Below are 27923 nucleotides of genomic sequence, written 5' to 3'. Positions count from 1 at the left end.
TGTGTAACTGTTGATTGTGTCTAACACTGGTAAAAGCAATGCACATGACATCACCCACAATAAAGGTCAGGCTTGTGTATGTGTGTGTACATGTTTATGCACACACATTTCTGGAGACTCTTGTTCAAACACATATAGTTTTTTTATACACACTGTGGCAAATCTTTATTTTAACTTGATTTGAATTGTTTACCACCCATAGTCAAATAAAAGTGGTTTCATGCTGGTTAGAGCAGACAAGCTTTGCTTCTGAAACAAAATATAGCACGGCAGAAAATCCAGGAATATGATGTCATCAACAGGGGGATGAGTCTATTCTGTTCAGGGAGGGGCAGAAAACCAGAAGTTAGACTCATTCATACAACAGAAGGAGCGTGACTGCTCACTGAGAAGTGTTGCACTCTCTCATTTGTACCTGTTCAGTGCTGAATTCACAGTCAAGGTATGTGTTTCCACTTCTTTTTCATACAAAAAGTTGTCATTTAAACTCAATACAGACTACTGCTTTTTGAAACCACTTCTTGAATTCTTAATTTCAAGAAATTCTTAAAATTTAAGAATTTTAAGAATTCTTAATTCTTAATGTTTCTGTTTCAATTACAACAGTACTAATGTTATTAGCATTCTAGGAACAAGGAGAAGTAAAATATTTATTGCTGATATGGTTTGGTAACTTGGCAGGTTTCATAGAGGTATAGCATTTCAAAAAAAAAAAAAAAAAGTTTTATTTCAGTGTACCCAAGATGCCAAAGACACAGGGCTTTTCCCCTGCCACAGGGGCAATCTGGTATGGGCTACCCAAGGGACATGATTTATTCTGTCCAGAAGGCATCTGATTTGCACCATTTGTTTCACCTTATAAAAGAACAGAAAGTGCAAACTATTAATTTTTTTTTCAGCTGAAAAATTGCCTAAATAGTAAGGAAACAGCAGAGGCAATTCTGTATTCCCTGATACTTATTTTTTTTTCTTCTCTGTTTATTGTTTTGATTGTCAACTTTGTGACTCAGGAAATGTGGATGTGTGTATAACTTACACTTCTGACCTGTCTCATCTATACTGACTAACTAGAAAAAAATAGATTTTGAAGTTATTTCTTGTGTAATGTAGGAAGAAAAGTTTCAGTTGACATTTGAACATTATTTGTTTCCTTCTAACATTTGTATTCAAATGAAAAAATACAGTAAGAGCGTGATTTATAATATGCTGTTAAATATAAATACAGGCTTAGAACTGGAGTTGTGATTAGGATCTTATAACAAAAAGACTAAAGGTTGAAGTATATGCTATTATTTTAGCTGCTGATTTTCTATTACTTGGTATGTTAAGCAGAGATTGGAGCACAATAACTGTAATAATAAAATAGCCATGCAACCAAGAGAGTTCAGTTTGTCATTAGAAGCCTTGGGTTTGATACATTATGTGTAATCCTACAGATGCCATCTCCTAAGATTAGAAGATATTCTTGTCTTGAACAGTGCACATATTTTCTTAGAGAATCTTGAACAGAGCTAGAAAAAAAAAATACATTTTTACCGCAAAATCTGTAAGAATGAAGCATCAGGATATTGTGTAATATCAGTCATATGAGTTCTATCTTGTCTGCTGTTTTCTGGAAACATGCAGCCTTTAAGAAAATAATGAAGAGAAGCACCTTCACACTTCAGAATCAGTCATAGACTTCTAAATATATCTGTCTTGTTTTCAACATGAATAGTACAAACGCAGAGAGAAGAGATAAATGTCCCTAAGTTAATAAAGACTTCAGAATAGCCAAAGCAGAGTCATCTCCAGAACACTTCTTTCAGTTTTCCACTGAGCCTTGTACATGCCGAAACAGGAGTAAGTGTGTTACTCAGAGTTACCTGAACATTTTGTACTGCCAACCCATAGAAAAAAACTGCCTTTCCTCCTGAGTTAGAGCTTCCTGAATTAAGGATCTCATCACCGCACTGGAACATGGCTTAAAAAAAAAAAATAAAATCGGAGCTATATTCCCAGAGTAAATATTACAACATTCCAAGTCTTTTCCCAGACAGAAAATGAGGAATTTGGGAGTATTTTAGTACATTGGTTATGAAGAGTCTAAAATTCACTGCTTACGAACATTCAATTTTAGATAGCCTGCTTTTCACAGAAAGAAGGGAATAAAAAGCTCTTAAAAAAAAAAAAAAAAAAAGAAAAATCCCCCCATTTTCAAAGTCACAGTAGGAAAAAAGTCTTACAGCAAGTCCAGGGAAACATGTTAGCAAACAGAGCTTTGCTTTCAAAACAAACACACCTTCCCAGTAGCCAAGTCAGCAACAAATGTAAACCTGAAGTCATTAGCAATGCTAATGAAGTTTAAAAAAAGAGAGAATAAATATTTTCTCTTAAAATGACATTTAGTTAAAACCTTCTTTTTTTTTTTTTTTTTTTTTTTTTTTAAGTTACACATACACCAGGCTTGTTCCCTTGTCACTCATGGTTTTAAAAACTTCCCCTTCACTCTCCATGCTTTTGGGTTTCCCCAGCCTTATCTAAATGTTGGTCTTTCTTCCTCCTTGCATACTTCAGATTTTACACACGCAAAGATGAAAAGCTGCATCTCTGCCTGGCCGGTGCAGGACTGCGAACACAGTGCCTTGAAGCAGAGGCAGAAGCTTTCCCTTGCAGCTGGCATGGCTCTGGGTGAAGGTGCAGTGCTTGAAGACCAAACGCTGCCTGAAGTCTCCGGCTGCTGACCAACACGCTCAGCTGCCGGTAGGGGAGAGCTCAGCCAGCTTCTCCCCTTGGCTGGATGCCCCTCTCCAAATTTCTGACCCTACTGTGCTCTGTTCAGCCACACCTGATTTTATCTCTTAAGGTGCAAAAGAAGCAATGTGATAACTGCTTCAGCCATTCCTTGCTAGCCCCCAGCATCACTGAGGCTCCATTTCTCAGGGGGACTCAGACTTTAGCAGCTGTATGGATGAGCAGAGTTATCACTCTTCTACTTCCTGCTTCTCCCCCTTGTGCTGCTGCAGTGTTCCTGATCAGAGAAAGCTTAAACGTAAGGTCAAGGGACTTTTGCTTAAAGTGGACCTATTTCCTGAGCTGACATTGCCATATGAGTAGTTCTGAAACTAGCAAAAGTGTCTTATGGCACTTGTGAGACTAGACAGCAGACAAGGGCGACCTCATCTCCAAGCACAGCTGCAGGAGGGTCCATCCCTTGTGCATGTATCCCTGTCAATAACACTAACCTGACTAAAGAGTAAATATGACACAGGCTCAGGGTACAGTTTCACACCAAACCCTGTTCAAAGACTGCAGCCCCTTACCCAGCTTCTGATGAGGTCAGGCTCTGATAAGGGAAACAGTGAGATGTCCCAGCCAGCGATGGAGAGGGGAAAGGGCATCCCTATAGCATGACAGCCTGGAGATGAGTGGGCACAACCGCAGTGGGGAAACAGGATGAGCAATGCAACAAGAACACTAAACACAGACCGCAGGCTGCTGTCTTCCCATGGACAAAGTTGCACTGGCTGCCAACCACAGTTGATGGTATGATGACATATCATTCACTTAGCAGTAATACTAGCACAATGGGGCTGAGGAAGCCTGGTCATGGTCCAGCACACCACTGCAAGCCTCAAATATTGGTGAACAGACACCAATGAGACACAGACCAGAAAACAAACACATGGAGCTAAGTTGCGTGCTGAAAGCATGCTATCTTTGTTCTGATGATAAGCAAGCCTGGAGCACTCTGACATTATGGTAAAGCAACACTGCAAAATGTTTCAGAACTATTCAAATTTGCCAGTGGTAGATTTGACTTGCTTTTGCTGCTATGCTATATTTACCTCCCTTGTACATTAACTCCTCAACTCAGTTCAGCAAGGTTGAGCTTTTGTGATCCCTGAAAAAAAATAATAAAATAAAATAAAATAAAATAATAATAATAATCTTATCATTCAGATTTGTAGACCTGCCAGTGCTAAACCCTGCACACTCAGGTATGTCAGTGCAGTGACAGCATTGGAACAAAGCCAGACCTCAAGCTCTGGCTAATTTCAGAGGATGGAGCTGCCAAAATGCAGAAATCCATTTCTCCCTCTCACATTATCTGAGATAAACTCAATAATAAGGAGAGCAAGCTATGGTTTGAGGTTGAGCTGATTTTTATATTAATGGCATTTACATGTGCTTGTCTGGAGGCAGAAAACTGGCCGTAGCTGGTTTTCCTCCTGCAGTGTTCCTGCAAGTTGTCTGGGAGTTGCACCCCTGTGAGCCTGGAAGCACTTTTTCCTTTTGTCATGGCTGTGTGATCTACCAGCTCACTGACTGTCTGAAGCTCTGCCTCTCTGAAGAGCCATGGGGCATAGAAATGGGCAGCACATTCCCTCCAGAAGGGCAGTGTGAGCCATCTGCCCACACACATGCAGAACACCCTGCAGCAATCCCTTACTGATGTGATTGTAAACTGCTTGCAGACAACAAGCAGGCCAGAAAGCTGGGAGCAGTTCATCAGAGCTCCTGAGCCTTTCTACAAAAAGTAGCTGTGAAGCTGACATAATTCAAAGGTGGGACCTGATCTTTAAACAAGTGGGAGGACAGAAATATCGAAAATATTGACACTAGGTTTTAGCTCAGGTCTGCATGCACCTCTTATGTTCTCCAGCAGTCTTTCCCTAAAACAGACTATATTCTTCACTCTATTATCATAAAATCATCATCATAGAACCACAGAATGGCTTGAGTTGGAAGGAACCTTAAAGGCCATCTAGTTCCAACCCCCCTGCCATGGGCATGGACACCTCCCACCAGACCAGGTTGCCCAAAGCCCCATCCAGCCTGGCCTTGAACAATTCCAAGGATGTCCACCTTCATAGTAAAGAATTTCCTCCTAACATCTAATCTAAATCTCCCCTCTTTTACTTTAAAACCATCCCCCCTTGTCCTATAACTACCTGCCCATGTAAAAGACACTCTATCTTTTTTATAAGCCCCCTTTAAGTAACTGAAAGGCTGCAGTGAGGTCTTCCCAGAGCCCTCCCTCTCCAAGCTTTATATCCTCATCTCTCCCAGTCCTTCTTCATAGGAAGGGTGTCCTTCTATTACAACCAAGACCGATAAATTGGTTTATTTCTTCTCCTTTTCTTGGGCAAGTATCATTTCTCTAGGAACTCCAAGGATCATCAATCTAGTTAATGCCAAAATTTCCAAGTGGTAAGGATCTGGGACTATCCCTCATGGGCAGACAAATAAAAGCAATTATCTTCTCACAAACTTTCCTTCTTTGTTGAGATTTACAAGTAACTGAATCAAGTAATGAAGAAAGAAGACTGTCCGTTTACAAGAACAAGGGCACTGGTTTAAAACTTGACAGCTTTCTAGATGGCTCTACTCTTCTTTTTCCCTTGGTGAGCTGCAACTTTATTTTTGAAGTTGTACTATGTCAATCAAAACAGTCCTAATGAATCAGAGAAGGCGGCAATTCATGAATGGTTGGGATATTGTTCACAGGAGATTTTGATTTATGACATCCCCATTAAAAACATATATATATTTATATATTGCATAATATATGCATTGTGTTCTCTTAGCTTCTACTTACATCATTCCACTGAGAAACCTTTTTTCATTAAAAATGGCACCTTATAGCCAATTCCAGCTAGTTGGCTCAGCAAAAGGAGCATTTCCCAGAACCAGAAAGAAGGGGAAGTAATAAAGCAGAGTCATTTTTTCAGGGGTGTTTCCTGACGAATTTTGGAAATATCAGTCTTTTTTTGGAAACGCAAGACAGCAATTTGTTTTCTTCCACAACAGAGTTGGTCTACAAATTGACATTTGAATAATGATTACAGTACAGAGTAAGACATCTGGAATTTCATTCTGCTACACTTTGTGTTGTGGATTACTACAGACAGCTTTACTGTTGTATTTTGCATTGCACTTTTGTGCTTGTTTAAAAAAAAGGGGGGGGGGGGGGGGGGAGAGAGATAGAGTGAATGCATTAATAAGTTTTGGCTTGGGATAAATGAAATATCTGGTCAAACAGCTTTAAAAATTTGAAGAAAGATTTGACTCTAAGTACCAGAATCAAACAATTTCAAATTTTGGACTATTTTGAAGTGAAGTAAGAGCAGGATCTAAACTGTGTGAAAGATCTAGGTTTTATAACAATTTGAATGAAATTCCCATATGAAATTCTCATTGAACTTAGTGATATGGTTCAGTGGAGGACTTGTTTGTGTTAGGCCAGAGGTTGGACTCAATGATCTTGAGGTCTCTTCCAACCTAGACAATTCTGTGATTCTGTGATTACTTTAGCATATCTGACTCAGACAGGAATCCTTAGTCATATGTCTTGAAACCCCTTTCCCTTTTGGGAGATTAAACCACACTTTTCTTCCCTCCCTTCCTACCCTCCAGCCTTCCTTCCTCAAAACTATCAGCATTTCTCCTTTGTGTTCTTTAGCAGTGTTATGTTCTCTTCCAGAACTGGCATCCTCTCACTTTCTCTCCACTTGTTCCTGTCCTGACATTCACACACCGTGTGACTGCCCCAACATAGAAGTATCTCTGCGTTTGCTAGCTTGGGGTGCAAGAACTCTCTGAAGGAGCTGTGCCATATAATAGGATAATCTCTCTGACAAAATCCTCACCATATCTTTGTGTTGACACTGGTATTCTGGAAAGAGCAGATAGACAAATCTTCCTGGTAACCACCTGTGCTCAAAACCCATAGATACAGAGTGAAAAACAGATTGTCTGCACCGGGTTCCAGCAAGTCTCTGACATCTCCCGTTGCTAGCTAAGTGGAGACAACAAATTAACAGATGGTTTAATTTTGGAACACTGGCAAAGCATGAAAAGGCAAAAGCAAAATCATAATACAAACACTGGATATCGTAAATTGGCGCTGTAAATCACACCACTTCTCAGCTGGAGAAGTATCTTGAGCCTTCCAGACCACTCAGAGTTGAAAGCTGCATGACTGTTTGTACAATTTAGTTTATCACCAAATTCTTATCAACATTTATTTGAATGCTTAATTCTGGCGATAGAAATATGGTACATTTGCACATAAAAATTGTTGTCATGGGTTTTCAGCTGAAAAACTGTTTTGTTTTGGTTTGGGTGTATAAACCCCAATTTTATCAGCTCTGGATGTCAAAGTAATTGTAATGCAGTCTGAGATTCACTATTGTTCTCTCTCTCTCTCTCTCTTACCATTTTAAATAGGTATGTACATCTAGTTTTGAGCTTTCCTCTGTGATATAGACTGTGGTAATTTTTAACCTGGTATCTGAAAACTGACCTCTTAAAAGTGCAAATGTTTCATTTATTGGCTAAGTCAGGAGCAGAAACATAAAAATAATATGAAATGACTGTCCCATCTGCCCAAGTGACAGCACAGCAGGACATGTTTGACCTAGGAAGGACAAGGCAAAATGGCTTTCTGAAGTTCATCACTGAATTGAAGAAATTCCAGACTTCCTTCTCCTTGAGAAGGAAATTCGCCAGTGCTTGCACTGCCATATTCTGGTTTTAGGAGTTCTTCAGAGAGTATAAAATGGACGGGACGGGAAATGGATGGGAAGGGAAGGGACGGGAAGGGACGGGAAGGGACGGGAAGGGACGGGAAGGGAAGGGAAGGGAAGGGAAGGGAAGGGAAGGGAAGGGAAGGGAAGGGAAGGGAAGGGAAGGGAAGGGAAGGGAAGGGAAGGGAAGGGAAGGGAAGGGAAGGGAAGGGAAGGGAAGGGAAGGGAAGGGAAGGGAAGGGAAGGGAAGGGAAGGGAAGGGAAGGGAAGGGAAGGGAAGGGAAAAGGGGAAAAAACAACAATTATTTTAGTAACGATCGCTTGCTATTTAGACAATGAGTATCATGTCATGCTTGTATTACCTTCCATGACACCAATCAGTAATGATGGAGATTGTCCACTGGGATAGTGTATTAGAAAAGTCAGGCTTTTCAAGAGATTGAAACTTTAGTTAATAATTTGGTAATGTGGGTTCGGGGATAGATCTGTAGATGTTGTCAGATGTTCTGAATTAAACTGAGACTGTCTTAAGAAGCACATGTGTATCACGTCTTAAAAAACCTGGATAAATTTCATCTCCACTATATTCTGCCTGCTTAAAATGAATGCTGTAAGTATAATTGACCATTATATATTTAATCATACTTTCTAGCCTATTCTGTTGTCAGAGCCTGATGTGAACCCGTCTACATATTACTTTGATGGGAGGCATTAAGAGAACCCAAGGCATTCTGTTATAAAGAGGACAGGTTCTGACTGAGATGCCCTCAGAGGGCTGCCTGCACTGAGGAATCCTCTCCTTGCACAGAGCCATCAGTATGTGGCTGAATAATAGAAGACGTAGTACTGACTACAATATTTACAGCTCCTGGTGGGGATAATTATCTGTAGTTGCAGACAAAATATTAGTTTAAAACATCCTTTAGGTTGCTGCACAATGCAACAGAGCCTGAATCAACTCTACAGTAAAATCAATTGCCCGTATGTTAAGAACTAATTAAAGCAGCATCTGTCCAAGAAATGGCTATTGCATGGTAGAGACTGCAACCAGTCAACCACACATACTTAGTTATGGGAGACAGGATTTTCTAAAAAGCTGTAATTGTGAAAGTCAGTGGTGAAAACATGCAGGAAACACTGCATTATTGCAAATGCCGTTGACAACTCTGTAAACACGTTAGCAATTGGCAGCACCAGAGATGGCAAATCTGTTTTGTTTTTTTTTTCCTAAATGGCTGTTAGAACATTCTCAAGGTGTTAGAAGGAAAGTGCTATCAGGGCATAGATCCAGTTCATCTGAAAGGCAAATCTCACCATTAAATAGTGCAAAAAGGGAGCAACAGTGGTAAAAACTATTTGGCCATTAGACCCTCACATTTTGTCATGAGAACTTAGTGCTGCTAAACAGGCAAAAGAGCTGTGTTTCAGGAGTGGGGTAAGCAGAGCTGAAGAGGCCTGGTGAGAGCAATGCAACAAACTGCAGGGCTGATGAAGACATCCATGCACTCCTCAGTGAGGGAGCCTTAAGTGGAGTTTTGTACGCTGCCGAGCAAATCCTGGGCCCCCACTAAAGCAAAGCAAACAAAGGAGCATCAGTTGCTCCATCTTCTTGGGGAACATAAATGCTTCAGAGCTTACAGGTTTTTTCCTTTTATTATTCCACCTCTGTTGCTTTGTTGGTATTGTCCAGTGCTCTCTGCAGGATATTCCCATTGATTTCTGTAGAGAAGATATCAAGCAATTTATGTCACTGGTATGCTTCATCTGCACTCTCCTATTTTCCAGCCATATAACTAATTAGTTGAATCCCAAGACCAGTTCTAAGGACCTATCTTAGGAACAGTTCCCGCAGCCCACCCCTCAAAAGTTGCCATTATCCAGTTGAAAATTCATGTATGTCTTCCCCAGCATAGCTGTTTTCAGCATGGCACTTGCAATAGTTTTGATCCATCTAGATTTCAGAAAAGGTTGCTTTCTGAAGCAGGAAATGCTTACTTTAACAAAGAAATATAATCTTGCTGTACAAACTACAAATTCTTGATAAAGTCAGAAGCATTTTTCTTTATCACTGGATATGGATTACCTCAGCTATTCACTGGGCTCACGGTATTGTCTGCCACTTGATAGCTGCATTGTACAGTGTGATACCATCAGACCTGCCATTTCACACGACATCAGACTCCTGCAAGGGATATCAAACAGATCTCACAACATTAGTGCACCAACATCTTTGTATTTTGCAGTGGTGTGGGGTACAGCAAGCCCTTCTCATACAGCAGAGAATTCCCAAAGCTCCTGCAGTGCTTAGGGAAGGAGATTCAACTTCTTTTGAATCTATTCCAACATGGCAGAACTGTATTTCACTTCATAAGATGAGGAAATTTATAGTCTCTCTCTCTTTTTTTTTTTTCCCCCCAACTTTCAGCCACAGTTCTCATATGGGAAATACCAAAAAGAACAGAACAAGATACTCTGCCAACTTTGCAGAGTGAGTTTGTGGTCAATTTTCTTCTGTTTGAATATTTTCTCTCACAGTTGTCAAAATATTTTGAGCAAACACATACAGTGCACACAGAAGTGTAAACTCAGCTGTGACTTGAAAGCATCAGGTAATGTGCCTTTCTGTAAAAGAATCAGAGAGCATCTTGGTTGTCAGAGACACAAAGCTACTCCTGACACCAGTCCTAGAGTGGAGCTGCATTACATCTGGTAGTGCAGGGGTCCATGAGGATTAAGCTTCTGGAGAATTAAAGATTAAAGAGACTTGAGAACTCCTAGGATGTAATTCACTGGTCACAAGGAGAGAGGGAAAGAGTTGCAAAATTGTCATTATGAACCTTTCAGTTGTTGATATTTTCTAGAAACAGAAGAATCAGATTCACGTCCCTGCTTCAAAAATTATTTAGGTACTTATATTAACTTGAAATAGCTTCATCAAGAGGAATAGTCTCAATCAACATTATTAAATGACCTTGTGGTGTCTTAGGATACAGGCATGTAGATCACCTGAGTTGAAGACCTTGTTCCAAGTTTGGCAGAGCAGAGACCTGGATATAGGTTTCCCATCTGCCCAATGACTACAAAGAGGGCATCAAATTGGCTTATGCTTGATTAACACTTAGATTTAAGAGCATCATACATCATATACTTTGTTCCTACCTAGGCGTATACCATGTTGAGAAAGCTGGGGACAGAAAAAAGAATAACTTAGTATGTCAGAACAGCTTAAACCTCCTCAGAGATGTTTGAATTTCTCTGCAGCAGACAGTGAAATGTGTTCTGGGAGAGGGAGAAAAGAAGTGATCATTTCTGTTCTCAGAGTAGTTTGACAATTTGTGAATCCATCTTCTTTCTCTGCTCACTAAGTGCTATGGTAAATGTTGCTGAACAAGTACAGAAAGTTCTCCTACTATGTTTGCCAATCAATCACGTACAAAAGAGAAGGAAAAAGCTGCTCGCTGTTAACACAAAGGAAATCTCCAGGAAACAGGAAAACAAAACAGTAAACCATTTATTTGAGTCTAAATTTAAACTAGGGAATTGGTTGCTGTGCACACATCACCATGTATAGGACCTGTGTGTACCAAATACTACTTCTTGATGCCCCCACAGTTACAGACCTCACTTAGTTCTTTTGCCAAAGACAATAGTAGTATTTCAAATATTAGCAGAAGTCTTAAGGAGTGGTGGTGCTGAGGGATTTACCATCATATTTTATTCCTTTGTCCAACCTGCACCTTGCCATGACAATTAGGCATTTTTGACTATTTATGTGCTTATACCCTTCCCTGTGATTTAGGCTACTTTTTAATTTAACAAAGCTCTGATGCAGCCTTTCTCTGCCAGAGGAAGATTCGGTCATTTTATCATCAATGGCAGTTCTTTTGGGGGATGCTTTCTGAAATCCCATATCCATGAAAAATTTCCATACAAGAGGAATGTACAGCTCCAAAGAACTGCTCCGTAAGCTCATACGTATAGCAAGATCATGACTAAATCTTTACAGCACCTTGTTAGTCACACCTAGCCCTTGTGATCATCACTGACTGGGTATAAGTCATGTAGCCTCACGACAGCTCATCTGAGAACTTTTCAGAGAAAAAAAGGATTTCTGAGTAACTGAGTCCACTCACATTTGTAATTTCTCTCAGTGATGTTATTGCTAGTGGACAATACATTAATACATGACATTTATAAATGTTACAAAAGGAGCGATATATCAGAGCTCTGTGGCATTACCTTTCTAACTAAACATGTGTTTTCTCTCCTCCATGCTTCAGGGAAAGAGGACAAGATATTTCTACAAGAGAAATTATAATTTTAAGAGTTATTTCTTGCTGAATATTTCTAGCTTATGTTGTTCTTAATATAGTTATGAAAAGTTAAAATACAGATGGAATTTAACTCAACTCTGAGAAATACAGCAGTCTCAGGAATGAGGAAGGTGTTATGAACATGCAGATTTTAAAGAGGTCAGAAAGTCAGCAAAAATAAATGTACTAAGGTAGGTTTGTTTTTTTCTTCTGTTATTTTACTCATAGATAATACCTTTTTTCAGAGGAAAGACATAATATCAGAAACAAAAAACTTTGGCTCTATCTCATCGTCTTCAGCTGTTGCCAAGGTAGCACAACTTTACATAGCATTCCTAATGTCCCAGAAGATAAGGAGCAGGAATATTCCTCAAAACAACATTAAGCCAAGGTCTAATATACTAAACACCATATCAGACTCTTATTTATTTCAAACACAAATTTTAATATTTTAATATTAATATTATTTTAAATTATTATTTTAATATTTTTAAAAATTTAAGTATTTTTCCATAATTGAAAAGCATAAACATATTTCATTTTTAAAAATTATTATTATTTTCTGAAACAAATCATCAGCTTCTCTTTTTCAGCTCTTAAAATCTGGACTGTTTTAACAGACTTATTCCCAGGAGACTCTTTTCTTTATCTTCTTTTGCTGTAATTCTGCATTTCATTTTACAGCCACAATGCTCTATTTTATAGCCCTTGTAACTCCCTATTAAGCCCAAAGATTTGCTAGTTTCGCAGCAGAGTTATGTCCTCTACCCTCCAGTCTTTTTGCTAACATCAAAAGGCAAAGGGATCCCAACAGTGTCTGGGACTCTTTCAGGAACTCCAATGTGTTTCATGTGGCTCCAGAAAAACACAACTTTCAGAGACCTTGTATCATGTACCACCCTCAGGCAGACATTGCAGACACCCTGCACTTTCCAAAATGCCCATATTAAAGCACCCAAATGACCTTACAAACACCTGGCTGCTGCTGTCTCAAAATCACAGATTTTTGTTTTCTCTTATGCATTTCCCTTTCTTCACTAACTTAATGTTAGTGAAGCTCAAGTCTCTGAGATCTCCCCATCTCTCTCCACCTCCCCCCGTAGCCATCTACAGAGGTAACTGAAGTAACCCAAAGATTAGAAAAGTAAATGCAACAGTACATATTTTGGTGCTACACAGATAATACACATTTGAAATATGGCTCCAACAGCCCACACATCACACTACAGCCCAGAGCAAAAGATGTAACTGGGCACATGTCAGCCCCCGGCATCACTCATCAGCACCCCAGTGTGCCAGCTTTGCTCCCTAGGCACTCAGGCTCCCCACTGAAACCCCCAGTTAATACAAGTCAGTTTTTCCTCCCTTCTCCAATTTGGACAAGACACTGCTGTGTCCTGATATTAGCAAAACAAAAAAAAAAAATAGAAAAAGCCAGCTCACATTGTGCTTTCACCAAAATGTCCATAGCTTCCTAAGGACACTCACTTACTCACTGACAAAATTCTACTTTTGTTTGTGGGCCTGAATCCAACTGGAAGTTTCAACTATTAGCACAAGAAGAACAAATTAAGAATCTTAGGTTGGAAGGGATCTAGAAAGGTCTCAAATCTGGCCCAGTGATGGGATAAGATGACCAGACAAACACACAGAATCACATAATTGTCTAGGTTGGAGGAGACCTCAAGATCATTGAGTCCAACATCTGACTTAACACTAAACCATATCACTAAGTTAACCATATCACAATGATACTAAGGGCTTTATCCTGTTGGGTCTTTAAAACTTCTGAAGGTGACAAGCTTGAAATTGAATGATATAATGGCTGAATAAACTTGATGATCCTGCTATTCTGATCCTAGACCAGACACTAATGTTAAAAATCACTCTTTCTCATTTCAGATTAAATAAAACTATTGTAACAAAAATGTTCTTTCAGAATGGCAGCAACATCAGACTTGTGTGACATTAGTACCATTTTGGAGTGCATTGTTAGTAGAACAGTTTCTAAAATAGATAGCATCAAATCAAAGGATGAACACCATCACTATATTTGGACTAAATACGCAGTGTTCATAGTGATATTGGTCCTTTTCCATTACCCTGTGTTCAGTAATTCTCACTGATCCGGTTCATATTTTCCTCCTACCAGCTCTCACAGGAGTGTAGCTGTTCTGTTCTGCTCTTCATCTCAGCTATAGTTATTTTACCCATAGATAACATATTCTGTCAGAATTATCACAGTTACTGATGTATATATAAAAGTTTAAATAGAAGCTTTGAAAATAAGCTTTACAGAGAAGGAACAGAATTTATAAGGAGCATATCTTGCCCGTGTTTTTGTTGACAACAAATTCCAAGAACAAGGTCCATCACAGAAGACTACGATGATCTAATATGCCTTTGACTTCTTGCTGAGCAAAGCTTCCGCTTAGGTTATCCCATCACATGTTCTTCAGACCTGCTAGACCCGTAGGTGTGCAGTTAAAGGAATATGCATTGAGATTGTTATGTCATAACATGACACTAAATAAATGGTAAAACTCCCTTTTTCCCTGCAAACATTGTCCTGGAAGGAAAACCTCCAAATGTGAAAAATTAAACCTACCTCTCCTTGGCTGGCAAATATTTGTGACCTGTCAGATGGTCACAAATATTTAACTGAGGCAGTTAAAAGAAGTTGTGATACCTCTTATTTGCCTGAGTCCATCAATTTTAACGCTATAGGTAGGCTTTTGAGAAAGCAGAAGCAATACTTCCACAGTCAGCAGGAAATAGGCTTTCTTGTAAGCACCATGCTGCAGAGAACCACCCTTACCTATGACATCTTTTAAAGTCTTGTTATTTCTCATTTCAGTAATAGCAGATGTGTTGGACAGATACCTCTATATCTTCTTATGCCTCTGGCAGCTCCTCTGTTGCTTTTACTATAGCATTTATACCAGCGTGAAGAAGTAAGGCTGTGAAACTAATAGCCACCAGCAAGGGATACTTGGCTGCCCAGGCTGGGCTCAGATATGTTCAGGGGTACAAATCCTCACAAAAATATATAGCATCATAACAGGCTTGGCTCTTTACAGGGATTTAGAGGGGAGACCATGGCAGGCCTTGGGTGTTTTGCTGTTTCTTTCTGTAGCTGCTCTGTCTTCTAAAAAAGCACCATCTCTAAGCCTCATATGTCAGAAGTGAGCCAATGCCCCTCTCAGTATGCAGCCACTCTCTCAAAGATATGTTTGTCCTCCCAGCTTTTCCACTCCTCTGTGTCACCATCATCTGGCTTTATCTGAAGCTGTACATATCTGGAAAACCATTTGGTCACTGGCAGCACTTAAATCAGATATCATAAATTATTGTTAAGAATGTTACAGACTTCAGTCTGGAATTCAGCTGAGAGTCATATCTAGCCTTTACAAGGCCCTTGTTCTGAATCTGTATCACTCAAATGGAGTTGTGTGCTAGATACCCATCTCCCAGTCACTACCACCAAATAGGTCTCATGCAATTGTTTCCAGCAGTTCTGAGAGCAAGGGACAGTCATTTTGGGGAATAGGTGAGGCATAAACCGACACAATGCAATCTCACAAGAATTTTAGTATATATTCAGAGATCATAAAATCTTACCTGAAGTGGCCTACAAGAGTCCCAAGGCTGAGTAATCATCAGTATTGTATTATTTTATTTCAGGGAACAGAAACAATCCGGATGCAGAATAATCCTCTGCAATAGCATTTGTCCACAAGCTTATGTCCAGGTAATGTTTGTTTATTTTAATTAAATACCTTTCCTCTGAGTTCATTCCATGTATCCAATTAATTTAATACAGGAAGAAAAACGGATATCAGCTGTATCCTGTAAAAACACTGAAATGATTGTAACTGTTATGGTTTCAAAGTAATGATTCCACAGGCTGGAAGATGCTGACAACAAAATCCTATCCTGGAACCTAGCCGTTCCCAAGCAGATATGCATGTTTCTCTGTGCAGTGCCACTGTGCATCATCAGAATAAGCAGATGTGCAGGGGTCCCTGCACTGCCTGATCTCTGTGCCTGTGGGGCAGGCACAATTTTATATTCCTCTAAGCAGCTTCAGCAGCAGTGCTCCTGTGCTCTGGCTAGAGGTTTGGCAACAGATTACACAAGGCCCTGAACCACAAGGCCATAGCCTGTAAGAAAAGCCTGCAAGAAGCCACAGGCAGGATTGTCTGTGTTTCCTGTATGTGATGGGGCTTTGTTTGAATTGATGTTTGCTTGTTTGTTTTTGTTTGTTTGTTTGTTTTTGTTTTTGTTTTTTGTTGTTGTTCTAATTCAGCTTTCCGAGCTGAGAATGCATGAGTTTGTCCTCAGCACACAAACACATGGTGACTGTGACAAAACAGGCAGAACATCGTTGCATATAGAAACCAGTACTCAAAGACCTAAAAACATAGGCTCCCAGTGGTATCCCAGTCCCTAAATATATACTGGAGAAAAAAACGGAATGGTTGTCTGGACTTCCAGAGTTCAGAAAAATCCTGAGGGAATGACCAAATTTTCAAATTCTTCCCCGACTTTTTTTTTTTTCCTAAAAAAAAAAAAAAAAAAAAAAAAGAGAAATCCAGGTATGGAAGCCCCCAGATGCTTTGGATTGACTTCACAAAGACTCAGAGCAGGATGGTGATCCCAAAGAGCAAAGGAAACTGGAAATTGTTCTTGTCTCTATGAAATGTGGATTAACTATGTACACTCAGGACAACATCAGCAGCTAGCAAGTGCTCACACTGAAGACACTTCACTGAACTATAACCACATGGATGCTCAGCCCCTTGTTTTGATTTGAGCTGATTTTACTCTTGCTTGCTCTTGAGCAAGATTTTACTCTTGCTTGAGGGCAAAAGAAGTGTTGTTTGTTGCAGGAAAGCATAAATTAGGGATGGAAACATAGATGCCTGCAGTGACTCATTTCAGCCCTATAATCCTAGCTGATGTAATCAGCGGGCAATTTGACCATACCAGGATGTGGCTATAATTTACAAATAGGAGAGATCATAAACTATCAGAATCTGAAATATTGCGTCATGCTTTTAATTCCAGTACTTTTGTAGTCAGAAGTATTTCCATGGGCAAGAGAGCCTCGCCTCAGGGAATTTTTATGCCATTTTTTGCCAGTTAACTCAAACATCTCATCTCTAACTTGGATACCAATAAAAAGTTGTCCCATGAACTATTAAACAAGCACACAGTGCTCTGGCTCAGCTTAAGCCAAATAGCCCTCTTCCCCCCTTCTTAGTCTCAAATACCCTTGTTTATACCACAGGTTACACTTAACCCAACCTGACCCTGTGGCAACAGGTAGCCATGAAGGCTGAGGTTATTTGACAACAGTTTCTGCCTGCTGGTCTGTCCCTTGGTCTTTCAGATTATATCTCACTGTATCTTAGCATTGAAACAAATGTTTAACATAGTACAAGAAAGGATTAACACCACTCTCAGAGGTGTTAATCAGTCCATGAATCCAGTAGCTGCAGGGCTTCATCCAAACCCAAAACAGGTTGTGAAAAAATGTTAACTTGACGCATTTCCCCATTTGGGGAGTAAAATGGCTTAGCTTTCCTCAAACCTATTCGTATCCAGTAACATCATTAACTGAGCTCTGACTTTTTTTCCCCTGTGCTTGTGTTTTTAGCTCACAGCTCATGATCCTTTGAGGGCTTTTTGTTTTGCTTTATCATATTCTGCTTCTCCTCTTTCAGTAAGGACCATCCATAGAGCCCAGCACGTACAGCAGTAGCATGAAGACTTTCCATCCTCACCTGATCCTTATTCCAAGTCTTCTGTACTCTGGGCATTATCCTTGGCTTGCTGCTCTTCTCATGCCTTTATTCTAACATGCTCCCCCCAGGATGGTACATGTAAGTCCATCCTTGATCAGTAGGACATCCTACCAGGTTCCAGGTGAGAGGCATTAATGACTGTGCCCAGTCCTCAGAGCTTTCAGGCCGTGGCACTTCAAAGCATCACCTTTTGGGACCCCTCTCCCCTCTCCAGCAGCACAGCAACTGCAGTGTATTACCACCTTTTTCCTAGCTCATCCATGAGGGTACATTTTCTGCAGCACTGGCAGGATCAGCCCATTGTCCAACATATGATTGTGTCAGCCAACCTCAAAACCCTTCTCTGTTGCTCAGGTCAGTGTTTGAAGGTTACACAGGGCTGGGTGCCATCTGCACAGGGCAGGACATAGCTGTCTGCAACACAGAGCACCCTGCAGCCTCCTGCTACCAAAATATTGTCATTTATGCCCAGTACTATTAGAAGAAAAAAAAAATATTCTAGAACAACATGAAGCAATGTCTGACAATGTTTTTACGTGACTATCAGGCAGCTGACTAGCTGTAGGAGGTGAACTTCAGCAGAGACAAGTTCAACCCACTACAGCAGTCCTTCATAATCTCAGTAATAAGTGGGTTGCTTCAGCTGGGCAGTGTTTATATCAAAATCATTGGATAAAATCTTTTTGAGGATCCCAGCTGAGACATTAAAACTGCCTTGCACTGCACAGAAAGTGTTTATAGAGGCTGTGTGAAGGGATTACATTTATTTTCACTAAATTTCAATAATAAGATAATGGCAAATAGACATAAATCTCTTTTCTAAATTGTGGCTGTGTAAATCATAATTTATTCAGGAAGCACGTGGTTTAAATTACTTTCCTGTGCTATAGAGAATAGCTCCAGGCAATCATTTAAATAGGGCATGTAATGATCATTTGTACATTTTATACTGTTCACACCCACATTTCTACCAACATTTTACAGAAGTGCTTGAGGTAAGGACCAAGGATGCAGGTCATCCAGGAGCCCCACAGCACGGGAATAGTCCCTGCACACTGTTCTTAGACCATGGTAATGTGATAGAAGTAATTTATTTTAAAGAATTCTAGGGCTTTCCCTTCTAAAGCACAGTCCTCTAAAAGAGATAAATTAAAGGAAAAATATCAATCAATAGGCAATTTTTGAACAGTTATTTGCTGTAGAATTAATTTCTGGTTATTGTTTTTCTATTTGTCATGACTATGATGGACAGCATAGAAATTGCCAGCTACATCATAGCCTGTTTGACTTTGAATCACTAATTAATGTTTTATTAAATATATGTGGATATCCAACCTGAAAACATTTTTATAATACACTTACACTTAATTCTTGCCACCAGTTCACAGCCCGCTACCAGCAGAAACAACAGCTTCTGTCAGTAGCAATGCCCAAGATCTTCTGTTCCCAGATGACCTTCTGTTGGTCATCCATCAGAATTTCCTATGTGTTTTTACAGCACGAAGTGCCAGGAGAAGGAGCTACAAAGATAGTGAAGGGTCTGGAGGGGAGGATGTATGAGGAGAGGCTGAGGTCCCTTGATTTGTTCAGCCCAGAGCAGAGCAGGCTGAGGGGAGGCGTCATGGCGGCCTGCAGCTCCCTCACGAGGGGAGCAGAGGGGCAGGCGCTGAGCTCTGCTCGCTGGGGACAGCAACAAGACCCAAGGGAATGGCATGGAGCTGGGACAGGGGAGGGTCAGGCTGAGGGTTAGGGAAAGGTTCTGCACCCAGAGGGTGGTCGGGCACTGGGACAGGCTCCCCAGGGCAGTGGTCATGGCACTGAGCCTGACAGAGTTCAAGAAGCATTTGGGCAAAACTCTCAAATATATGGTCTGGGTTTTGGGTGGTCCTGTGTGGAATCAGGAGTTGGACTTAATGATCCCTGTGGGTCCCTTCCAGTTTGGAATATTCTATGATTCTGTGATTCTATGAGACACAGAAAGAGAGACTTGAAGCTACTGTTTGCAGTAGCTGTGTTAGTCCCGTGTGTTAATCACAGCTATGTTAGCTGAGTTAATCTTCTCAGAAAAGATTGTAAACTGATATTTAAGATGACCGATTTGAACAATTTGATAAATGTGATTTGAGAAAAAAAAAAAAAATTAAAGATCATATGGAGGCTCTCAAAATGGTAGGATTTTATATAACCCACCATTTTGGTTTTCCAGAATTAGGAGAGGAAATCTTCATTCTTGTGTCTGTGAGGTCAAGGAGAATGGGGACATTTCAGAAGACCAGAGAGGGTAAAATAAAAAAATACCTGTCATTAAAAGGCACAGAGTGCAGGACCCAGGGACTTACAGACCTGTCATTCTCTTTTAAATTCCTGGAAATAGGTTAATAAATAAATAAATAATCAGAATATCAACAGATAGAGGACAATAAAGAAAATTAAAGTGATAAGTAACTGCCAATATAAGCATGTTGAGAATAAGGTTGTCAAAACAATCCAATACAGACTAATGGATAGATCAGAAGCACCAGATCTAGGTTTCAGTGAGTCTTTTGGCATTTTCCGACATTCCATTGTACTGAAATATGAATAAATAAAATCACATTAAAAAATGCAATGTATATGCAGATTTCTGAAAGGGCTCAGACAAAAATAAGATTTCTAACCAAAACATTTACAACCTGTGGCAGTTGTTTGCACATGGAAGATGAATAACAAACATAGATGAGAATATTTCCAATGTTGTATAACATGCACTGCATATCGTGTTTGCTTTCAATATAGAACAAATCAATCCATACCCTCAAGACCTAAAAGCTCCAGATAATCAGTGTAACCAAAAGCATAGGTCACTGGACAGGTGTCTACAATGTGTAATGACAGATAATAAACTGGGTCCACCAGCCGATTCTCCAGATGCTGGTTGAAAACATTCAGAAATGTAAAGGACATAGGTGTCTCAAGGCTAAGGTGGTTCTAGTAAGGACAAAATGAATGAAGAGTCAGGATACATGCTAGAGGATAGAGATGTGTTCCTGAGGTTAGATACGGGCTTGAAAAGTTTTGGTTTTGGAAAGATAAACTTGGAGGATGAGAATATTTATGTTACTGTCCAGTTTATGCAAATATTGTCCTTTGCTCAAGTTATGAAAGACTGGAAATGTGCATTGCTGTCATTTTGGTTTGCGCGCATTAATCTATTTCTGAACTGCCCTGTATTTCAAAGTTCTCAGTCCCACTTGCCTGTTCTATCCAGTTTATCTGTATTGCCTGACAACTGTGCTATAAATTTTATTAAATTTTATGTTAGAGAGTCTTTGTTGTTGCCTCTAGTGTATGTAGTGAAATTCCATCTTGATCTTTGCTTTTGGTTCCCAAGCACTGTGGCACTTAATTCAAAACAAATACACAAAATATGGCCATCATTTCTCAGGAATTCTGCATCTAACAGCCAAATATCTATGTGTATATCCAGCACTGACATTTATCAAACAACAAATGCAGTAACTAGAAAACAAATGAGAACCTCATCCTTCCAGGAATTACAAATGTGTCCCCTTTTCTCTGTCATTTCACCAGATGAATCAGACAAATATTTAAGTTAAAAATACATGTACATCTGAAAAGGTTCCAACCAAACTGTAATGTAAACAGTGGTATTTTTAAGACCTGGGATAAGAAAAACAGTATTACTGTCACCTAGTCCAGGGAACTATACATACATACTGGGAAACCAGTCTTGTACTTGAGCATTAATCATCTCGGAAACACAGCAATACAGTTAACATTTTAACGTCACTAAGTGAAACCCGGACACTTAACTACTGTTTGATCCTACTGACATTTAAGCACATACCTGACATTTAGGCCCTTAAATGGCTCCCTGTAAGACCCTAGGCTGTTCTGAATATTTACAGTACAGCACCTGTTTTTCAGACTGTGCTCTTGCACCCAAATTAGCTCACTGTAGTCAGATGGCCACCATCTTTGCAAACCTGCCAACCCACCTACTATGGTAGGAAGGAAGGAAAGGAAGGAAGGAAAAGATACAGGGAAAAATAAAAAATAAAATTAAAAAAAAAAAAGTGGCTCTAGTGAATAAAGGCCAGCCAATGCTCTCTTCCAACTTCAGTTAACCTGCTTGTTACAATGACAACTGTTGCTTCATCCCTTCTGTTTCAGCCCCTTGATTGATCCAAATGCACAGTCCATGGCAGTTTGCTTTTTGAAACCTTCTGCAAGTATGCAGGGTGCATAAAGAAAAACAAGCCAGAGAATTGTGAATTGTGAGCCTGTTCAATACCATGTTTTTAGGACAGTGGTAAAAGCAGAGCCAGCTTTTCTTATTGTGTCTTTTGCAGCAATGATCTCATTGCACCTTTTTTTTTTCACCTCTCTGCACAGAAATGGTTACCATCACAACTGAAAATGTTACACAACTTTATAAGCTTATGGCCACCAAGGAGCTCCCAATCATTCCAACAGATTTCTACAATGATTCTGAAGTACATCAGCTGAATGGATATCAATGTATAAATTCAGGTGCATGGCTCTGGCTACAGACTTTTCAGCCTGGATTTCTTTGGTTTATATTTATTCTGGGAGCAATAGAAAATGCCTTTGTCCTTATCGTACTGTGTTTCCACAAGGGTCACTGCACAGTGGCTGAAATTTACCTAGCAAACATGGCACTTGCCGACCTACTGCTAGTCTGTTCTTTGCCTTTCTGGGCCATCAACATTTCTAATAATTTTCAGTGGCCTTTTGGGCTGTTCCTCTGTAAAGCTGTCAACGCAGTCAGCAAAATGAACCTTTATTCTAGCATTTATTTTCTGACACTAGTGAGCATCGACCGCTATCTGGCCTTGGTGAAAACCATGTCTCTGGGACGGATGCGGCGAACTGTCTGTGCCAAGTGGAATAGCTTTGTAGTCTGGATGTGTGCATTGTTCTTATGCTCACCTACAATGGTCTTCCGAAAATTACAGTATTACAAAGAATACAACATCACAGCCTGCGGTCTTGATTATCCAGCCACCTACTGGCACCTGGTAAACAACTTCCTGCTGAATGCTGTGGGCTTTGTGATCCCGCTCTGTGTAATTACCTATTGCACTACCCAGATCATCAAGGCCTTACGAAGTAGCGAGTTACAAAAAATGAAGTTAATCCAGACAGAAAGGAGAGCCACCATGCTGGTCCTCGCTGTGCTCTTGCTATTTGTCATTTGCTGGCTCCCATTCCAGATCAGCACATTCATCGATACAATCTGTTCCTTGGCAGAAACTTTGAAATGCCTTGAAGAAATCAATGACATTTTGACTCAGATAGCTACCTACTGCGCCTACAGCAACAGCTGCTTGAACCCGATCCTGTACGTTATCGTCGGGAAACACTTCCAGAAGAAGGCTGTGGAATTCTACAAAAACTTGCTCCCACAGAGGTGCAGAAAGTCACAGCCTGTGCAGGTGAACTCCTTGGACACTTTAAGAACTTCCATTTCAAGTGAATATCCAAGGAAAAAGTCTGTTTTGCCATTACAACGGTAGCACAATTTGTTCACAATGAGGGCAGGTCTACAGAATAAACACGTGGTAGCATTCATCATTTGTGGGAAACGAATGGTTTGATCTTAATGCAAACTTCATACAGAGAACTGTTTCTAATGTTATGGACATTTTTCACAGTTGAATCATTCTTTGTAATGTATTTATGGTTTTCATGGCTGAATTTTATTTCTTGCATGTTCCATTTGAAATGTTTATATTTCCATGGAATCTAAGTGTCTGAATGCACATACAGTTGTCTTATTAGAGTCCCAGTACAGAAGCTATTGTCAGAGTTGTGCAACTACTTATGGTACCCATACAGTTTGTTAGACCATGTTTTTATAGAAGGGAATCATATTTATGTAAATTTAAATGAATCCTGTAGGACTATTATTCAAATAGATTTTTAGGTGTGACCCTCTTTTGGACTTCCTTTCTCTGCTCCAAAGCAATATGGGTTGCTTGATTGACAAGCTGTGCCTTTTTGCAACTGCCCTGCCTCTGCTAGGTGCAGATTTACATCTGCCTGTACACATGGAACATAGCTCAGAAAAGGTAATGCAGATAAGGGAGGAAAACTTCAACCAGCTTAATGAAGGCAGTAGAGGTCTTTTTTGTAGCAGGAGACTCTTTACTCTTTCTTCCACAAGGTAAAATTGTTCACTATGGAGAGCTCTTCTGGGGTGGGTGAATGCTATCTTCATTCATACCTATATGTCAGCTCAGATACTAGTTTTATAATGTTCACCAAAACATAATTAATATTCATAATGTTATTTAATGGAAGTATAAATGCACAGTACAACTGGTATAATCTCACAAGAAGAAACAAAATATGGAGGAGAGCATCACCTTACTGCCTTAGAAATCTAACTGAAGCTAATAGGAGTTTTGAATATTCAGAGTAATCAAAAATGGTATTTTCAGACTCTAATACTACCTAAATTTTATTTGTAGAGTTAATATGAGTGATTTTAATACAAAATATCAATTCCTAAATTAGACTGAATTAAAACAAAAAAAAAAAATCAAAGGACTTCACATGGAAGAAACTCTGTGTATGTAATTGTCAGTATGCAATTTTACTTATTGGAACCTTGATCTAAAACCAACTTGGAGATGATCAGACTATTAATACATGGCCTTTAATCATGAGAGCTTGAATGGAGCAATAAAGTTCCATTCAAGCTGGAAAGTCTGTATTAAATCTTCAAATAATTAAACCAAAGAAATGCTCTAGAAGCTCGTGGATGCACTATTAAAACTGTTGTATGTAGATGATTTATTGAAAATTTCTATGTTTTATTTAATCATCCAGTATAATCCTATATCATAAGTACTTTTATAGTTTGTTCTATATATTGTCCTAGACATCTATGATGAAACACTTCAAGCCTTTCTGTTATTTCCAGTATTATCAACATTGTCTTGTTCATGAGCATATTGTTCACACAACCTTTAAATGAAAGGAACTCCATTCAGAGGTTATTGGGGCAATGAAAGAGAATTTTGGATATGTGGTACTGAGAAGTATGAGTAAAATATGAAAATGTTATGACTTGTCAAGAATAATATATTAAATTAAAATATGTAAATACATACACGTGTTGTTTTGCTGTTCAGAAAGTATGTACAACAGAAAATAAATGACTTTAAGATATTAAATTTGCTGGCATTTTGTTTTCCAGCCTGAGTCCTTTTATTCAGGAAAGACTTCTGAGAAGCGCAACTGTTACAGACACTTTCCTTCACTTCCTGTTGTACCAACAGAAAGTGAGTTAAAACAAAAGAATTTTAGTTACTTGCAAAGTTTGGGGTCAGCTTTCTATTCAGGGCCCATGTCTGCATGGTGCTGAACACCTTCGATACACGTGGAAGTTAAAATCTGTATTAAGGCAGCTAAGAACATTGAAATAATTTCACTAGCACTCTGGTAGCCTAAGCTCCCATGAAACAGCAGATACTCCTTTTCTTTGTGAGGACCTGGGGTACACAAGAACCTACAGGTGCTCTCCATAGCTGTCTGTAGGGTGGGCCTTCTGCCTAAAACCTTTGCTCTGCTATCAAAGCAAACTGATATTAGCAGCAAAGAAAATTCCTTACACCAGGCTCTGCAGATTGTAGAATGCATAATGTTGATTTCCAGGTTGCCACTTTCTAGAGTGATGACACACTGTGTAGCATTGGCATCTATCATTTATGCAGATAACCAAAAAAGAAATAAGAACACCCTAGAAATGAACGTCCAATGTAATGTCCAAGCTACATCTTACCTACTGGCAGTTTATGGTCACACTTGCACACTTTGCTCTGTCCCATTCTCACAGAAACCAGGGAAAATGTGAGGCACGTTCCTGGGAAAACAAGGGCAGACTTTATCCTCAGGACCTCAGAGCTGGGAATATCAAATTATTACTACTGCACTTTTTACTCTTCTTTACCCTGCCTGCCTCCCACTGTCTGTCATCCCTCTTACCTGAGGCTGCCAACTCTTCTTTCATTTAGACTTCAGTCATGCAAACAGAAAACTCTACGTTCAGTCTGATAGAGGTGGCTGGGGACCATTGCCAGAGGAACAGCAGCTACCTCAACACCCCATTGACATTTCCGGGATGGAATTGTATGGAATTGTTCAGCTGGGGAAGGGACCTTCAAAGATCATCTGGTCCAGCTGCCTGACCACTGCAGGGCTAACCAAAAGTTCAAGCACGTTACTGAGGGCACTGTCCAAATGCCTCTTGAGCACTGGCAGGCACAGGGCACCAACAACCTCCCTAGGAAGCCTGTCCCACTGTCTGACCACGCTCACGGTCAAGGCATGTCTGACCCTCCCGTGGCACAGCTCTGTGCCATTCCCTACCACACTGTGTGCTGGGAGCAGAGAGCGGTGCCTCCCTCTGTGCTTCCCCTCCTCGTGGATCTGCAGGGAGCAACAACACTCTCAAGGACCATAATATCCTTTTCTTATTGCAGAGCCCAGAACCACACACAACATACAAAGTAAGGCCACACCAGTGCTAAGTATAGCAGGAGAATCACCTCCTTGGAGCAGTTGGCTACACTGGGCTTAACACCCCCCAAAATGCAGGTTGCTCCCTCAGCTGCCAGGGCACACCGCTGGCTCGTGCCAGGCTCACTGCAGTCCCTGGCCCCTTTTTGCCAAGCTGCTCCCCAGCCACTCATCCCCAGCCTGGGCCTAGGTCCAGCACTGCTTCATCCCAGGTATGGGCAAGAATAATTATCATCTTTTTACTGACCTTTTCAAGTGGATTATTGACTTCACCTGAAAAGAATAATTAACAGCCTTAAAAAGAGTTGGCACAAGCAGCTGATGCTTGTTGTGGGTAGGACAAAGTTGCTGTTAAGGAGGCACTTTGTTGAGAAGTCAGGCACTTAGTTCAGCTCTCCCATATTCTTTAGCTGTTTGTGTTAGCCATTAGATCATCCTTTCCTTCTGTTCCTTGGTCAGTACATTGTAGGTTCCCAGATTTTACTTGTACCTTCCATATTTTGCTGTTTCAGCCCGTAGTAGGGCTTGATTATAACTGTTACGTGATATTGGCAGGATCAGTTTATTAGTAATTGTAAATCACCGTGCCATTGGTTTAAGTGGCTACAAACCACTGTCTGTAGTACACATAAATAAATCTAGTCAAACTAAACCAAGATCACAAGGTCACATCACAGAACTTCTCTTCTGTTCCAGAATAAATGTTCATTCATAGAAGATGACTATATTGATACACAAGCCACTTCCATAAAGAAAATCAAAGTGCTAAACCAAATTGTCCCAAAAAAGATAATCTGTTCAGATAATTAAAGGCTCCAATTGTGCTATAAGGAAGAGGATTTTAATGGCTGAATTGTTGAACCAAGAGCCAGAACCCTGGAGACCTTTTGTATTTCTGCCACTTCTCTACTCTGTAATGTGTGTACTAACTGAGCAACCAGTCTTACCTCTGCCTTCATCAACGTATTTGTTTAATCGTTCTGATCAGAGAGGCCCAATTAGGGATTTTTTGTAGGGAAGTCAACACAAATGGGATGGCTGAAGATCGTATAAGCTTAAAACATAAACTAATGCACCCTGAGTATCAGAAGTTGAAGGCAACAATAGATGAATATGTTTTAATTATGTATACAAATTCATTTTTATTTAATTTTTAATTCTGTATACAGAAACAGATCCTTCATGTTTCTTTCACTTGCAGTCCACTATTTCTGTGTAAAGTGTAAAATGTTACAAAACCATTATATGCTTTTCACAGGTTGAAATGAAGACACAAGTCACAAAGAAATAAAAAATTAAATCCACTCTTTTTGTAAAGATACCATTTATATGGACTTTTTCTAAGATGTTTAAGAACTGAGAGCTGTAGTAGAGCCTATTCATTTCACAATTTCCACCAAATGTATAATGCTTTGATCCCATTTTGAAATGATGAGTTTAGTAAGACAATGTTTTTGATTTAGATTTTAGATGCAGCTGCTATTCAGTCTATGAGAAAATGTGAATGTTGGCTGCTTTTATAGAGTTAAGTCCAAGCAAGGCTCAATTCCAGACTTCTTGTTATTGCTCAAATGTTCTTCTTTATGAAAAAAAATAATCTAAACAAAAATCCACTAGTGTAAGCAAAGAAGAAATTATGGAAGTCTGTGACGAAGATCTCCTCTTCTATTGCACTTACCTTACTGAGTCAGAATGGGTTGCAATGTTTAAAGACTGATCTCCTGTTGGTTATTAGGGCT

General features: G+C 39.8%; 1 protein-coding gene and 1 long non-coding RNA gene across 11 annotated transcripts; one reads left to right on the top strand and one right to left on the bottom strand.

Moving 5' to 3' along the window:
- The first annotated feature begins 286 nt into the window (after positions 1-286).
- On the top strand, positions 287-24207 carry BDKRB2 (bradykinin receptor B2). Of its 10 annotated transcripts, none has more exons than XM_068682819.1 (5): positions 307-442; positions 2557-2742; positions 5272-5387; positions 15509-15575; positions 22030-24207. In XM_068682819.1, exon 5 carries the CDS (start codon positions 22032-22034, stop codon positions 23172-23174), a length of 1143 nt encoding a protein of 380 aa, XP_068538920.1. In that variant the 5' UTR covers positions 307-442; positions 2557-2742; positions 5272-5387; positions 15509-15575; positions 22030-22031; the 3' UTR covers positions 23175-24207. The 10 variants fall into 10 exon arrangements, with proteins under 10 accessions (XP_068538924.1, XP_068538920.1, XP_068538916.1 ...); XM_068682815.1 differs by having other exon boundaries at positions 2557-3525; XM_068682820.1 differs by lacking the exon at positions 5272-5387.
- LOC137856926 (uncharacterized) lies at positions 14159-26655 on the bottom strand. Its single transcript, XR_011096881.1, has 4 exons — positions 26214-26655; positions 25651-25864; positions 25448-25528; positions 14159-14285 (listed from the first exon to the last, which is right to left on the bottom strand). It is a non-coding gene; the product is annotated as an uncharacterized lncRNA (long non-coding RNA).
- Between the last annotated feature and the right edge of the window lie 1268 nt (positions 26656-27923).

The sequence above is a fragment of the Anas acuta genome, chromosome 5, assembly GCF_963932015.1.
Source record: "Anas acuta chromosome 5, bAnaAcu1.1, whole genome shotgun sequence".
Lineage (NCBI taxonomy): Eukaryota > Metazoa > Chordata > Aves > Anseriformes > Anatidae > Anas > Anas acuta.
This window is presented reverse-complemented; position numbering and strand designations above follow the sequence as displayed.